This window comes from Lissotriton helveticus, chromosome 11 (genome assembly GCF_964261635.1).
Source record: "Lissotriton helveticus chromosome 11, aLisHel1.1, whole genome shotgun sequence".
Classification (NCBI taxonomy): Eukaryota; Metazoa; Chordata; class Amphibia; order Caudata; family Salamandridae; genus Lissotriton; species Lissotriton helveticus.
In genome coordinates, this window is record NC_136072.1 from 1,063,902,211 (window position 1) to 1,063,919,177 (window position 16,967).

Consider the following 16,967-nt stretch of genomic DNA (forward strand, 5'->3'; position numbering starts at 1 on the left):
TATACTGTGCGAAGGTTTGCGCAATGGCCGAAGATGTCACATGGCGTGTCCCATGGACCGTTCGGATCTCAGGGATGATGCGGTGGGCTCTAGGGTAGGATACAAGATTGTGGAGCAGTTTACCGTTCTTGTCGCCCCAACCGTAGATGCGGGCCACAGAGGAGCGCCAGAGCATTTTGGCCGACTCCAGCGAAAGCCGCCGAATCTCGTCCCGGACCAGCACGAGCCGTCTGGAGGAGTCAGCAGCGTCATTAGCCAGTTGAGCTTTTTCCAAGCGAACGGCTCTGGACTCCAGCTGCGCCAGTTGGGCGGTCTGGGCCGCACGCTTCGCATTCACGAGCCCCCTAGCGACTCCGCGGAGCACTGCTTTGCCCGCCTCCCAGAGTGTTCCCTGCGAAGGGACGAACCCTACATTGGCGGAGAAGTAGTGTCGGAGCTCCTGACCGAGGGAGTCCACCAATTCAGGGCCCTGCAGAAACCACTCATTTAGGCGCCAGGTTGTCTTGGAGCCTGTGGACGGAGACCCAATGTGGATCGAGATGGGGGAATGATCGGAAATTCCCTTGGGAAGAATCTCTGCCCCTGACACCAACTGGCAGTCCGTGGCGGGCATCAGTATTAAATCTATGCGAGAGTCTGTGCGGTGGGAGGCTGATGTGTGAGTGTATTGTTCTCTTCGGGAGTTCCACACTCTCCATACATCGAAAAAACCCATTGCTGAGGTCCATCCTACCAAGCTCTTCGCAGAGGCAAGCCGCTGCGCAGAGGGAGGGCCCGACACATCTCTGGAGGGTTGGGGGACCGCGTTGAAGTCACCCCCGAAGATGGTGAGGACCTGGGTAATGGAGGAAACTAACTGCGTGAGGCGCCGGAGAGTGGATGATAAGAATGCCGGGGGGGGACATAGGTGCAGAGGAGATTCAAGGGGTTACCCTCAATCAGTACAGACACGACCACATACGTTCCCTGGGTGTCAGTGACTGCGTTAATTACGGTGAAGGGAAGCCCTCGCTTCAGAAGAATGGCCACCCCCCAGGAGCCTCTGGTAAATCCGGAGTGCCAGACCCGGTCGCACCCATATCTGGCCACGAATTGGCACGGGGAACCCAGAAGGTGTGTCTCCTGGAGGAGAAGGGCATCGGGCGGCAGGCTGACCGCAGCACCGCGGTTCGTTTGATGCGATCAAGGAGGCCGTTCACGTTCCAGGAGAGAATGTGAAGGGGTTTGTCATAGGCTTGGGTCATGTTCGGAAGTGGGATCTGGCCTGTAGTAAGTGGGCAAAGAGGGGCCCTCCCAGTCAGTGTGAAGGATCCGGCTAGATCCTGGGCTCAGGGGCCTAGTTAAGGAAGACGGGTGTGTGTGACAGTTGAAGAGGATAGTAGGACGTGTGACTACTCATAAGAACGACACAAGGCAGCCCATAGGCGGCCAACAACAACCAATTCCCGAGAGACAACGGTCTCTCCCCCCTCCCTCGCCCCCCCCAACTCCCCCCCACCCTATACTTCAGAACGGGAAGCATCTGTCGCCCTAAAATAAGTCACTAATACCTCGCAAGGGGGCAAACAGCTAAACTAAAACGGTTAGCAACCACTAAATCGGGACATGGCTGAGCCAGACCCCCCTCATGTGTTCGGATAAAATATTAACAGCAAATTAGGGGAGGAAGAAATAGACAAGTATCTGCGGACTAAGGTGTTTGTACTCAGGATTACAGAGCTATAGATACCCCAACAAACCAGTCTGACAAGCTCCGAGTGAGTGTGCATGAAGTCAGAGGCATGTGTATCAGTGGAAAGTTCCAAAGTGGAGCCGCGGGCTCCGGTGGCAGTGCTGATCATGGCCCGTTGTCCACGTCTGATCCGCGGATCACAGGGCTTCCGGACAGGTCGGAGACCGACATGGCTCGTCTCATAGTCACACTATGTCCGGGGACGCTGCCCATGTCCACCAGGGAGGAGACCCATGGCGGAGGAGTGGGTCCCCACTCCTGGGTCTGGGTCGGAGAGCGCTGGGTCCGTGCCACCGGCGATTGGGAGCCGCCACCCCAACGGCCGGCCCTCCTCCGGGATCCGGTCCGGCGTCACCTGGGCTTCGGTGTGGTCTGGTTCACTTGCTCCGGGACCCGCTGGGACGGCGGGGGGAGCAGCCCTCAGCAGGAGGGGACGCTCCTCCGTGAGCCATGTCCAAGCGGCTTGCGGGGAGTCGATGAAGAAAGTCTTGGACTGAAAAATCACCTTCAGCCGGGCCGGGAAGAGGAGTCTGTAGCGCAGGCCGAGTGCTCTAAGTTTTTGTTTGACTTCATCGTACGATCTGCGCTGCGACTGAACCTCCCTTGAGTAGTCCGGAAATACCATTATCTTGGAGTCCTGATAATGCAACCGCCCCAGCTCCCTGGCCGCCCCCAGCACGGCGTCCCTGTCGCGGAAATTAAGGACAAGGAGGATGATGGGGCGGGCGGGGGCGCCAGGCGGTGGTCATGGGGTGAGGGAGCGATGAGCCCGCTCCACCGCGAACCAGGGGGAGAGTTTATCCTTGGGCATCCAGGAGCGGATCCAGGTTTCCATAAAGGTGGCGGTGTTGGCCTTCTCCACCTCCTCCGGAAAGCCCAGGAGGCGCAGGTTGTTGCGGCGCGCCCTGTTTGCAGCATCTTCGGCGGAGTTCCGAGGTCAGTGACTGAAGACGGGCCATTTGGGACTTGAGGGTGTTGACGTAGTCTTCCACTGTGGGATTCAGCCTCAGTGATACGTTCCGTGGCCTTACAAAGGTCTTGACGGATTAGGGCCATATCAATCCGGACCTCCCCTATTTTACTCTCCACTGATGCCTGGGACGCGTTGACCGCTAGCAAGATGGTCGAGAGATCTCCTCCGGCTGGGCCCGAACCGACCGCTACTCCGCCTCCAGGCCCCCGGTCTGATTTGGCAAACTGGTCCATCGTTGTTTGGGTCGCGGAGCTGGAGGACGGGGGGGGGGGGGGTTGGGTTGGGGGGGTGTAGTCACGGGATTTGCCCATAGTAGTAGACTGCCAACCAAGACGTGCCGGGGAAGAGCGAGTGGAAGTCAAGGCTGTGCCCCCACCACCAGATATGGTGGCCGAACCTCACCCCCACTCCTGGCCGATCCAAAACAGAGTCCTCCAGGTGGGGCACCCGGAGGAAGGGGGGGGGGGGGGGGAGGAGCAGCACCCAAGGCGCCGGTCAGTCTTTCCCGAGTCAGACAGCACCCCGATGATCCACTCAAGGTGCAATTTCGCTCTCAGATGGGTCCCAAAGCAGGGGGCCCCAGGTCCAGGGCGTCTCAGGGTCAACAACGGATACTGGCTCCACCGCGGGCACATGACTCCAGGCCAGTCAAGGCCCCTGGGAACCCTCCCCAGAAGCTCTCCCACGTTCCAGCCCTGCGTGGCCTCACCGGGCAATAGGGTGTGTGTGATTTCGCCTCTCAAGGGAAGGGCAGGTCGCAGGGCCCCCACTCACGGCCCCTCGGCGTTACGCAGCCCTCCAAGGGGGTGCCCCCGGGGCCCTGCCAGTCCAGGCCAAGGGCCAGAGGGGCGAAGCGACGCCACCAGTACAGGGTGCAAAGTCCGGGAGGAGCGCCAGGCCCCCACCACATCCTTAAAGCATCTTCAGCATCATTCATCCCTTGCATCACGGCCACTCCATAGAAATCACAGTAACGCAGATAAAGCGCCTGGAACTGTTGAAGGACTGCTCTTCCCATGAAGGTAACTGTTCTAGAGGACCTTGCAGGTCCCTCTGACAAGCTTCCTGTCGGAGTTGGTCGCCCCAAGTATTTCTAACCGACGGCATTGACTCATAACTAAGATTTCTTTGAAAAGGTTTTTAAGTTCTAAGCATCCAATTTTGTGCCTTTGCCAAGGCTTGATCACAGTTGAGTGATACTGCATTGATTTATTACTGCTTGTAAAATCTCTAACTCCCGTACCCTCCGGAGGATCTTATTCGTTCAAGTGTCATAATATATGTTTACAAATTGACTTCAGATTTCTCGAATGTAGTGCTAATTTCTGCAATTGTTTTGGTACTGTTTAAATGCTTTACACTTGTTCCTCTAAGTTTGCCTTGCTGCTTAGTCCCACAGCTACCCAGGACTGAGCTAAGAGTTTGACAAACGAAATCCAAGGGTCCTAAAAGGAGCTGGTAAGTGTATAACACAGTGAGGCTGCACTACCACACCATATAATACACCCATGTCTTCACAGGCACCTGAGGCGTCGGTATCTTTGTTGAGAGGCAGGGACCAGCATGTATCGGCACAGGCCCGGTAATGAGTTCCTAGGGACAGACTACACCAGAGATTGATTCATCAGTGCTAACAAGACTAGAGGCCTTGCGGTTCCATGGGGCTTGAAGATGCACCTGAGGCAACAGAAAACACACAGAAAATTTGGCGAGAAGTCGACGACAGTAGTTCAAACGAAATGGAAGGTAAACCCACATTAGATACCTATATCATTTGCTAATATCAGATTATAAACAGTTGGTTCTAGTCAATTTTGTTACTGGTATTGCTAAGCGAAGAGTATGCCATCACCATCTTATTGCTGTATGTATAAAGACTTACCCATAAACTACATAGACTGTTTGTCCTTAATGCTACATTTTGATATTTTATCAAAAAATATAACACCATAAAAGACATGCTACTTTATTGTACCATACTCTGTGCTTTGTGTGCTTCAAATACCAATCAAAATATATGCATCTGAAAACGTAAGATAATTTGAAAGCTACTCATGTTTACCTTTTCTCCATCCATAAACCTCTGCTTTTCTGTGATGTTTAGAATTTCCACTGGTACATCGAGTTCAGATCTTGACTCATACGATATACTTCCATTATCATTGGTTACAACTCTACCCTTTCGTCCAGTCATCTGTGTGCAAAAACAGATATTTAAAACAAATGTCAACAGTAAGAAGTTAATGTCTAAGTGGAACAATGCATCAAGCCAGATTTAAATTTATCGTCACAATTTTTCATAAAACAGAAAAGCATTTTGAATGCTACTAAAGAAAATAGTTTGCTTGAAAGTTGTAATGGTCCAGGCAAACACAGATTCAGTTCAGGCATGAACACATTGAGCCAGAAAAGTGGGGGAAAGGCTGAGATATTGCATTACAATTTTATTATCTTTAGAATAAAAAATGAATGGTGAAATCTGTAGAATTACTGGGATGCAATATATTTATAATCTAAAACTGTAAATAAATGTACATGTAGAAACATTAGAAGTGACAGCTACTGCAAGTTATATAGTCTTTAGCAATAGGAAAGTGCACCACAGAATCAGTTAAAGACTGCTTTATTACACCCCCCCCCACCACTGGAAAAATGGTGAACAGCAGCATGGGTGGAAAGGCAGAATTCGGCATAAGCTCCAGAAAAGCACCTCCACCAACATCCCCCCCTGTTTTACTAGCTTTGATCAGTGGACGAGGAAATCCACCATACAATCCTATGGAGAAAAACGATGTGCTACATTTACAGGTTAGTAAATTGTTTTAAGGAGTGGAGTTTTGGGGGGTAGGGCAAAGGTTCAGGTTGGCATTTAAGGGGCACCACCAGCAGCAGCACTAGGGTGGCCGGGTGCCACAGTTAACCAATGGGGCACCTCAGTTTGGGGCTTCTCACAGGCAGGCCACTCACTTAGTCTTGGGAAGCAAGCTCCTAGGGTTAAAGGTGAGGGCAAAGGAGGTCCCAAGTTAGCACCAAGATTACACCACCAGCGGCAAAGGGGTGCCTGGGTACAGGGTGATTAGACGGTGTCGGGAGCCCAGTGCAATCCTATGGAGGTTGCTGGTTTTAGATTTCAGCTGCAGGCTCTGTCCAGGAAATCTTCTGGAGGAACCAACAGCCGGGCAAGTAAGTAGAGACGCCCCTCAACGTCAGGACACTTTGTGATCAAGTCACCAAGACACAGAGACGGCAGGGGTGCCTTTTAATGTTGGGAATTTGATTACTGGTCCGGTCACTATGGAGGGGGGGGGTCGTCATGAAGGGGCTGTAGGCGTCGACAAATAACCTTGGAGGTGACACCACTCATTGGTTTGGAGTTCAAAACTGTTGGGGGACCACTTCAGGATGGATGGTTCCTCGGGACGCGGGTCGTGGACGATGGGTGCAGAGATAAGTCCTGGAGCAGGGTGTCTTGGTCCCGCAGGGGTGGATCTTCCTTTGTGGATGAGAAAGCTGCCCTGGGGAGTCTCAAGTCTTTATTGAAGTGAGGGAATCAGTCCCCACCAAATCTGGAGGTCTCTGATCCTTTTTGGAGCAGTTGTTTTCGTCTGAGCTGCAGGCAGGCCGGTAGAGCTGGGGTCAAGTCAGTTGAGCCTGGAGTCCTCACTGCTACAGCATCGTCTGGATTCCAATATTCTTAGGTCATCGAGAACGGTCTTCTGGGTTCAGGGATTCCCCCTAAATACTATATTTAGGGGGGCATTTTAGGAGTCCAGAGGTCAGTACCCAATGGGCTACTGACCTTATGGTGACTACACCCTTGGTGGACTCGCCCCACGTGGGGGAGTGGGCACAATCCCTAACCCTAAATTGGAGGGTGTCTGCCATCTGCAAGATGGAGGGCACTGAAGAGTGGGCTTCACCTCGCCTTCCCCATCTGAGGGGTAGGGTTGGCAGAAGTGGGAAAACCTTCCGGGCTGTTCTACTTTTTTGCACCCGTTTTCCTGCCGAAAAGGAGGTAAGACAGAAGGAGAGGCTGAGGGTCGCTTTGCAAAGGCGGCATGGCCTTTGAAGCTCCCCTGCCACTGATGGCTCTTTCTGACCTGGGTGGCTTTGTTTCCGGACACTGGGAGTGAAGGCTTCCACCCCAGGGGTCCAGAAACTGGTCTCAGGTGGCAGGCTGTGTTCACCAGTCAGGAACCCACCAGTGGTTAGTTTGTTTCAGGGGTCCCTTCTAGAAGGGACCCCTGAGTGCACTGTATAATATGTCAGACACTGGAATCAGTGCAGGTTTATTATTCTGAGATGTTTGATACCAAACATCCCATGATTCAGTAAAGCCATTACGGTGCTAGGAAAGCCGTAGTGATCAGTTTTCAGACCATATGCGGAGTATGGTTTTAGTGGGTACTTATATCTAAGAATGGCCTTAGATATTAAAGGAGCCGGTTTGCTCATGCGATAAGTCCTCACATGAGGGATAGTGCACCCTGTCTTAAGGGTGACTTACCTAGACCTCATGCAGTGCTGGTCACGAATGGCACACAAGGATGTGTGCCAAGTCAACCCTTCACTTTTAGCTGCACCAAAACAAGCAATCTGCAATGGAAGTGGTGCATATTTGTATTGAAAGGTCTCTGAGGGTGACATAATACATGCTGCAGCCCTCAGGGGCGTTACCCTGGCTACCATGCCCTTGGTACCATAGGTACCCTTTACAAGGTACAGATTAGGGAAAGAACACAGACCCTAGGAACCAGATTGGCAGCGACCCAGGGCAAACGCAGTCAAAGTGCATCAGAAATCTGGCAAAAAGTGTGTGGGGGGAGGTTATTGCAACAGAAACCAACTTTCCCACAGACATGATATTCCTTTGTGTTGCCTTTACCACTTCTTCAATCCCATCCTCTGTTTGTGTGTCTTTGCCTCTCTCTCTCAATCCCAAGGCTTTGAACCCCAATGTTGTAGCTCTGTCTTTCTCACTGCTTCAAGCAACAGAAACCATTATTTTAGTATTCCGCATATCACAATTTATTCGGACTTTTGATGTTACAGTTGTATTGCAGACCCTTTTGTGTTGATATCTCTCCCTCCGTCTGTGTTGCCTTTGCCATCCAAACTTGGGATTTTTTTATCCACTCACTCCATTACCATACCAAACAATGACAGGCTATACCATACCAATGCAGGCCATACCATACAATGATGGGCGATAGCACAGCTTACCATACAACACTGTACAGCGACAGGCCATACCATAGGTCTTGCCTGAAAAGGAGCATGTGGCACAGAAAGTTTTTCATACAGTGCATTTTTTTTCTTCTTAATTTTGCTGTATGACAGAAATCTCCTGTGTTGCATTGGCATCCTATGTCCTGCCCTCTCTCCTTCCATGTTGCTTCTGACCCACCCTGCCTCCTGCCCTCCTTCCCTTGTGGCTTTTTACCTCTATCTCCATATCTCTGTCTTTGTTACTGCTTCAAACAAACAACACCATAGTGGACAAAGATTATTTTCAGAGTGCATGGTTCACTACTTTTTTTCGGACTGGTTTTATTTGTATTGCACACATACCTTCATGTTGCCCTCACCCCCTCGCTCTGTGTTTGCCTTACCTGCTACCCTCCCTCCCACACATTGGCTCTCTTCCTCCAACCTTCCGTCCCTGCAGCTTTTGAGCCCTCTCTCAGTTAGCATATCAAACAATACAATGATATACCATACCTTACTATACAATGGCAGGCCATACCAAATTATATGACAGGCCACACCAAAGCATACGACGACAGGCCACACCAAAACATACGACAGGCCACACCAAACCATACAATGATTTTGTGCCACCCTGCTGGTTTATATAAAAGACTGAAGTCACAGGAGAGGAAGAACTATAATCCCTTTTGGACTGCCTTGACTTCTTGCATGTTTAAACAAAGGCCCTTCTGGGCTTACCAGTGGTTTATTGCCGCAAATTCTTAAAGATGGGCTTCCAGGGGCACATCTGTTGTCATACTAAAGCAAGACGGAGGAGCCTTTAAGTGTATGCCAGATTTTCGCGAATTAAGCTACAAGGTTAAGGCTTCTTTCATCCAGAATTTATCGTGATTCTGGTACAAATCTGTTGAGATGAACTGAAAAAAAGCAGGATTATTTCTGTTAATGGAAAGGCATTGGCCACTCTGGTATTCAAACCTGCACCAAGCAAATATATGGTGTTTGAGGGCTGTAGATGAGACTTGCACTTGAACGAAAAGCCTCGTTTTCAGAATAGTATTGTGCACTTCCATTCACTTTGTGAATATCCTTGGCACTGAAGTGAGGCCAAAAGGTAGCACTCTGAATTGATACAAGCAACCAGCTACCTCAAATCTCCAGTACCTGCAATGCCCGGTATGGATGGTTTAACGAAACCAGCATTGTGGACATCATGAACCTCTTTTCTTGAACCAACTTAAGAATCTCCTGAAGAGTTACCATCTCCCACTGGCTACTTTTCAGTTACTGGTTAAGTTGTCGATTGGCCATTACAGGGCATTAATCTCCAGTTCTACTTTAAAATCGAATCTGGAGCAGAATCCTTTGCATCACTGGGACCTGGCCAGGAGCTCTAGGGCTTTAAGAAGCATAGACTGTACCTCTGCCTGTAAGTCTAGTTGGTAGTGACATTATCGGAACACATTTGAATTTTCTCTGTGTTCCGCATATCTAAAACCAAGAAAATGTGCTAAGGGAAAGGTAAGGCTTTCTCAATAAAAATTGTATTTCTTTGAAACTGACTCCCCTTCAACATTTTCTCTATTTCTACCGTTATGGTATTTTGTAGAGAAGAACAAGTTACTTACCTCCAGTAATGCCTTTACTGGTAGACTCTCTTATTGCAGATTCCTTAACTCGGAATATTGTTCAGGCATATCACTTGAGCCAGAAAATCTTGAACAGTGACTCTGCGTGCCGGTAGGTGGCACCAACAGCTCAAGGACTACGTCGTCCACGCCGGTTGTGATGCGAGCGCTGCCTTTAGGGGTGCCACACCAGTGAGCTGACATATTTTTTGTGACATTCAACTGTGACAGGCGAGGGGCCACATCAGAATAGTTGTGACGAGTGTGCAGAATCTAAGAACCACCTTCAGAAGAAAGCCAGTTAGAGTGGGGAGGAAGGAATGTCGATGAGGAATCTGGAGTTAGATAGGCTATACCAGAACAAGAGTTACACAAGTTATGTAGCTTTTTATTCTGGAAGAGGCTTCTAACATCAGATTCCTAACCAGAGAATCGACACCTAAGCAATAACCTCAGAGGAGAAGGGGCTGCAAAATGATTCAAATCAAAACGTCCTGCAGGACTATGTCTGCAAAATGCCCAGCTCGACACACATGACTGTCCAGACAATAGTGCTTCATGAACGTATGAAGTGGCACCCACATTGCTACCTGACATGTCCAGAATTAGAACCCGGTGCCAACGCAGCAGTAGGAGCCTTGACCCTTCGGATGGCTGCTTCTTTTTTAAAGCGTAGCAGATTTTAACGCAGAGTACAATACATCTAGAGGTCATCCTTCAGCACTGCCTCTCCCTTCTTTGCGCAGGTGTATCCAATGAAAAGCTTTTCATCCAGCTGGGGTTCTTTGGTTCTATCAATATAACTATGAGTTCCCTTTGGATCAGAGTGATGGAGTCTCTCCTCCTCAGTGGAGGAGCAAAGTACGTCAGAAGGGTGATGGACTGACCAACATGAAAGGGGGTCACCACCTTTGGAAAAAAAGGAGACAGGAGTCCAAAGAACCCTTTTGTCCAGGTAGAAACTGGTATCCAGCAGGTGAACATAAATAGCCTGAAGCTCGCGAACCCTACATGCCGATTTGATGGCAACCAAGAAGACCATGTTAAGAGTCAGTAGTCTGAGCGGACAGATGGGCCTGGGTTCAAAGGGGGAACATATCAGATAACTTAAAGCCAAATTCAAATCTCACTGGGGTATAATGAAAGAGGAAGGTGGAAACGTGCTGCAAACCTTTCAAGAAACGACTCACACATGACTAACATTGGGAGGGCTGATCCGCTAATGCAGAAAAGCAGAGGTTGACGATAAATACTCCTTACCAGTGCTAAGAGCAAGACCTTGCTGGGCCAATAACAATACAAATAGTAACACCTCAGACAGTTTGGCATGAAGTCCAAGCCACAAACTTGTCTTAATGGAAGGAGGGATGCATGTCTGCCAGAATTGAATCCATCGTGGGAGGAAGATCAAAAACACTCACTGGTCGCTGCTCAAACTCCAAGCACAAAAAAGAATGTTGCCAGGTTTAGATGCAGGAACCTTCCCTGCTGCTGCAACATGAGATCCTACTGAAGAGGACAGATGCTTATGCCGAGGAGTTCAGGATAACATACTCTCCGTTCCCAGTTAATAGCAACTAGGATGGTCCTGGTCAGTCCATCTCTTCTTGAGAACTCAGGGCAGGAGTGGTCATTGGAAAGATGTACAGGAATCTCGTAGTCCTCTCCAAACTTAATGAGTCTCTGAGCCAGAGCGCCTTTTGAAATTCAACTAGCAGAAGTGCTGACACTGCACTTATGGGCCAGTGGGGAATCGGAGGTTAAGAATAGGGAAAAGGCTTCCTGCTACTTTCTGGTAGCAAAAAAGGTTGAAGTAGCAACCACTACCGATTTCTGGCATCAGCAGCCTCTGAATGGCTCCTTTGGCCAAAAGAGCCTGCACCTTCAGACATAACGATGCAAGATGGTCCTACTATAGCAGTTGTACGGATGGTGGCACAGGAGGTAAGGTTTTAACGGAATGGAAGATTGCAACCCTGCAGAACAATCTGCAGCATCCACTCATCTGACGTGATAGCCTGTCACCTGGGTAGAAAGTGCAGGATCCTGCCTCCTACTGTATGGTTCGGTGTCTCTGAGGGCACATTAAAGAGGTTTGGGGGTCACAGCAGCTGGTGGGGTATGTCTGGTGTCCGCAAAATTTGTGGGAACCTATACTCTGGCCATGAAAAGGCTAGGAGGCCTCCTGGGCCTGTGGGTATGGCTGGTATTGCTGAAGATACTGAACCCCCTACTGCAGCCACGTAAGAGCTGAAAAGAAGAGTGCGATTAGCGGGAGCAGTGCACAGACCTAAACAGCTGTGACTATGCTATCCTTATAGTTCTCAAGCACTAAAACCACTTGTTGCTGAACAGATGAGAGCCATCAAAAGGCATGTCGATGAGTTTCGCCTGGACATCCACTGAAAAACCTGTTTACCGCAACCAAGCAGGACTCTAAAGAACCACCATGGAGCCTCTTGCTCTACCTAGCAAGTCCGTGGTGTCCTGCCTACACCAAATGGTGAACTTTGCTGCGTCCCGGCCGTGAAGAAATGGGGTGTATTATATGGTGAGGTTGTGCGACCTCACCGTGTTATACACTAACCAACCCCTTTAGGTCCAGTAGGTTTAGTCTGTAAAACCCTCAGCTCAACCTTGAGTAGTTGTGGCACTGAACAGCAAAGCTTACACAGAGGAACAACTGTTAAGCATTTAAACAGTACCTAAACAATTTAAGAATTCAACACGACACTAAAGAAATCAGACACCAATTTATAAAAATAGACTTTTTATCAAAAAAACGAAGACACTAGAACAAAAAAGATCCAGCGAAGGGTTCTGGAGATATAGATTTTAAAAGCAATAATAAATCAAAGCAAGTTTACTCAAGCTCGTACATGTCTTGGTAAAGCCAACAAATTGGACACTTAGAAATGTTTATAAAGAAAACTTAGGTAAGGGTCAAGGCTGTCGGTTAGAAGTACTTGGGGTGGCAAACAACCACAAAGAGCTAAGCAGGGGACCAGCAAGTTCCTCAAGAACAGTTACTGTAGGATCTGCTCTCATGGTCACCCTCACTTTTTGCTGGTGTCTCTATATGTTTTACTGACTAGTCTGACTGGGATCCTGCTTCCCTAAATTGGACATTCTGATTACTTAGGTACACTCCAGATTAGCTACCGGTGTACCCTTGTAAGTCCCTAGTATATGGCACTAAGGACACCAGGGCATAGGTACACCAGCGGTCTCCCTTGGGCTGAAGCATGTATTATGCCACCCATGAGAGACCACTCAAATTGGGACTATGGGCCTGCCACTGTAGCCTGTGTAAGATGGTGCTAGCACCACTGACAACAGAAGTTTCCTTATATCGGGGTCACTGCACTTAAACCCTATAAGTCACCCCTAAGGCAGGCCTTTCAATCCTGAAGGCAGGGTGCTTGGTTCTAAGTGTGAGGGTGCCTCTGCATGAGCGAGTCAATTCTCCCGGGTTGTAAGTGCATCAGCCATTACAACACGCGTCCTTATGCGATGACCATCTCTAAACTGGTTGTAACTAACCCTGTCATGTTTGGTATCAAACATGTTGGAATCATACCCCCACACCGTAAACAGAAAGGAAGGTATGATTCCAGGCACGGTAAAGCTCCTCCGGGAGGCCCTCAGTGCTCCCGGTACCAGTCTTCCAAAACCGAACAGCAAGCTAGGGCTGCTGCCAGAGACAGGATTCTGCGCTCCTGCTGCCGAGCCAAGCTCGAGCAGGGGAAGGCAGAACAATAGGGATCCTGCCACAGAGAGATGTTGCCTCTCAGACAGTGTTAAGTGTACTGGGACAGGGTGGGGGCGCTTGCCAGTGCCACAGACTGCTTGTAGGGCACATTTGGTTCACTCTTTGCATACTCCAGTTCAAACCAGTTCAGGGAGCCATTGGCTCCAGCTCTGGCACCAAACTAGACAGAGGACATGAGAGTATCCTCCCCACTGATCAGCCTCTCCTCTTGGAGGGACCCCTGAATCATCCCAAACCTATCTTACCAGTGGATGGTTCCCCAGATTTGTTGTGGCACAAAAATCAGTTTTAATACCACTTCAAATTCGACCATCTTGACACTCTGGAGTTCGCTGGACTTCGCGTTTGGAATTGAGACTGCAACGGGGAAGATTCCTAGTACTTCTGGTCTCGTCGTCCAGCCAGTCTTTTGCAATGTCTGTGCCCGTGCTCCATACGGGTTCTTCACAGGGCCTGTGGACATCCAAGACACCCGAAGGAATGTACCTTGGAGTAAAGGAGTCACTCCCCTGCATCTGCGGGCATTGCAACGCAGCTGACCGGTCTGCAATTCCTGGGCTCCCACAGACTCCGAAAGGCATTGCAACACAGGTAGTGGTTCTGCAACTCAATCGAAGCCTGCACTGTCTTCATACAAAGTTTGGGGCCAGTATCCTTCGTCGAAACAACTGGAACAGAACCGCCGGGGCACCTCGTTGACTTACCGTTGCCAAGGCTTCTTGACTCTCTCCTCCAGAGATCTTCGGGCTCCAAGAAGCTCCAACCTAAAGAAACTCCTGCAGCCAAGATCCTCGCAATCACTGCTTCCCCTGCACCGTGGGCCCTCTTCATAGGTGAGCTGCTCCAGGTCCTCTTGCTACTCCTGTGCCTCTGGCCCGTGGGTCCTCTTGAGGGTCTTCTTTGGCTCCAGTGGGCTCCACTGCTTGTTTGGGGCCTACTCTGACTTCCCTGATCGTGGTCCAGACACTGCACCTTTTTCGTCAACTATGTTGTTTGCAGCTGCCAAGGCTTGTTGGTGCCCCAGCCGGACACTGAACCCTTGAATTTCGGCATCTGATGTGTGAGCTTGTGAACGGTTCCTGGTCTCCTACAGCATCACCTGATCCACAAAGCTGCAACTTCAAGGGCACCATGAACCTCTCCTGCATCTCCGACATTGGTGGGCATTCATCTTCCGTGCCTCCTAGTCACTCTTGAGTGGCATAGACTGTCCCCTCTGCTTGAAGGTACCTCTCATACTGAATCCACCTTTGGGTTCCACCGGGCTCCTGCGACTTCTTCTACAGATGCATCGTTCCTAAAGTCCTCCACTGTGGTCTACAGCAGTTTCTGTCACCACTGGACACCTATGCACCTGGCTGCCCTGATGTAGGTATCCTGGTACCTGGGGTTTCTACGGGTGAGGTGACTCTCAAACCCTACATCTGCCACTAGATTTCTTCAGGGTCCACCAGGAAGAGTACTTCTTAAAAATTCCAGGCACAACTTCCCCACTGACTTGCATTGAGAATGCAGTCATGTTCCCATTCTGCACACGACCTCCGTGGGGTTGATAGATACTCACTTACGGTGGTTCCTTGGGTCCCCAGCTCTTCTACGTCTTCTGGGTCCATTCTTGACTTGAGTCGTGGTTAGCATTCCACTATTTTAGTATATGGTGTGGACCCTTCCCGGATACCACTGTGTAGTTGTGCTACTTACATGTTCTATTTCCTAAGTAGTGTGCGTATTGTGTTTATATTCCCGGGTAGGAGATAACACAATGCGTTAGTGAGTGTAATAAACTACATATTTTTATATTAGCACTGAGATTATTTTTCACTTAACCTATACCATAAGATTAAGTACTGGTAAAACAAGATGCTTTACAATCCTTCTGGACTAAGCCTGAAGGCTGCGCTCCACAGGTACCGCTTAGAGAGCTTTCTATGGTTCTCCAAGACCACTAAAATCACCATAAGGGATATCTGGATTACTGCAGGGTGCTAGACTTACATAAGTGAGCACTATATACTACGCCATCCTCTCACGTCGCTCCAGTATGGTAGAAAGCGGTCTCGTGAGCAGGCTTAAAGTGTGCTCAGGTTGGAACAGGAGTTTTAACGGAAACAAACTGGCAACTTTGGTAAAACTGCACACTGCAACAAGCTGCAATAATTTCGACTTCAGATACAAGTTGGGCCTAATGTAACAAGTTGTTTAATCCCTTTGAGTGCCCACTTTAGTGGCACCGTTTAGGAGTTAGCACAACTGAGGTTATCGTGTAACGCTGAACTCACCAATTGGCCAAACAAGTACTTCCACAGTAAAAGGAGTTTTCTTGTGTTTTACCACTAGGACATGTAGAGCATGTGTCCTGCCTGTGTCATTTGTTGCACTCAGACTTTTGGGCTCGGTAGCCCTGCCAGAGGGCTGCATTACACACATGTCCAGGAGAAATTACATCTTTGCCATTGCTTTCAATGGCAAATTCAGGCTAGCAGTGCATGACCGCTCTACCAATCTGCAGTGGTAGTTTTACAAGGGGGACCCCCAGCGTGGCACAATCAGTTCTGCAAGTCCTGGGGTACCCTTCTAACTGATTTGCCCTGGGTACCATTTACTAGGAACGTACAGGTAAGTTAAGCATTTACAATTGGGTACAGCCAATCGACATACACTACAGGCATGTCACTTGCATTGAAATCTGGTTAGCAGGCATCAGTACACTGAATCGAAAAATCAGCAACATCAGCCGAAAAACGTGGGGGTGACAATCCAAAGAGGCATTTCCTTAGCATGGCCTGTGGAACGATCACAAATTCCTCCTTTGGAAGTACAGCACCTGTGCCATCGGACCCCACAAGGCATGGGAGCACAGCCCAAAAGACATGATGTTTTCACCGAATTAAAGGCCAAACTGGTGTAGTTAAAGATACTCTTCACAAATGTCTCCAAACTCTTGGGATCCCTGTCAGGGAGAGTGGTAGGGAATCCACTACCACATTCTACGGGGGGGGGGGAGCTGGGTGCAGGGCGATAGCAACCGGCAATTTGGCAGTTGACTGGGAACCTTGAACAGGCTTTTAACCGGGGTCCAAGTAGAAAATCAGCAGGTGTAATAAAGTGGCTCTATATATACTGGACCAAAGTAAGGTACAGTGTGTATAGAGTCCCCAGTCTCCAGAGGTATGGCAGAGGTTAAAGTTAGATATAACCTTACTTCCTAAAGTGGCAGCTTGGTCGAGCAGTAAGGCAGTCTCAGAGGACAGTGTAAAACATTTGTTGTACACACGCAGTCAGCAAATGGTCTCACACTCAAGAACTGAACTCTAGGCCAATAGATTTTATATCAAAATATATAGTTTATTTTAGAACCAACAGGTATCAAAATATACTTTACTCAATATGAGTGACTTTAGGTAATTACTTTTCAAAAAGGCAATAGACTTTGTAAGTACAATAGCTACAGTGGATGCAATAGGCAACACAATTTCAAACACAATTTAACATTGAGCTCAATGGGTTTTTCTACATAAATGCAGTTGATTACTTTAAGGATTACTTTTCTAACCACAGGACTGGATCCTGGATTCAGTCCCGGGACATAAGCTCTAAACAGTTAAGTAAAAGCGTTCTGGTTAAAGTTGTGATTTTTAGGAACATAAATGT

General features: G+C 49.0%; 1 protein-coding gene across 6 annotated transcripts in view; it reads right to left on the bottom strand.

Moving 5' to 3' along the window:
* Positions 1-16,967, bottom strand: part of SBNO1 (strawberry notch homolog 1) — a 1,344,504-nt gene that overhangs the window by 424,610 nt on the left and 902,927 nt on the right. For all 6 annotated transcript variants that reach the window (XM_078667602.1, XM_078667600.1, XM_078667599.1 and 3 more), the window contains one exon: positions 4,768-4,899. In XM_078667602.1, the coding sequence (XP_078523728.1) occupies positions 4,768-4,899 (132 nt within the window). The remainder of the gene's footprint in view (positions 1-4,767; positions 4,900-16,967) is intronic.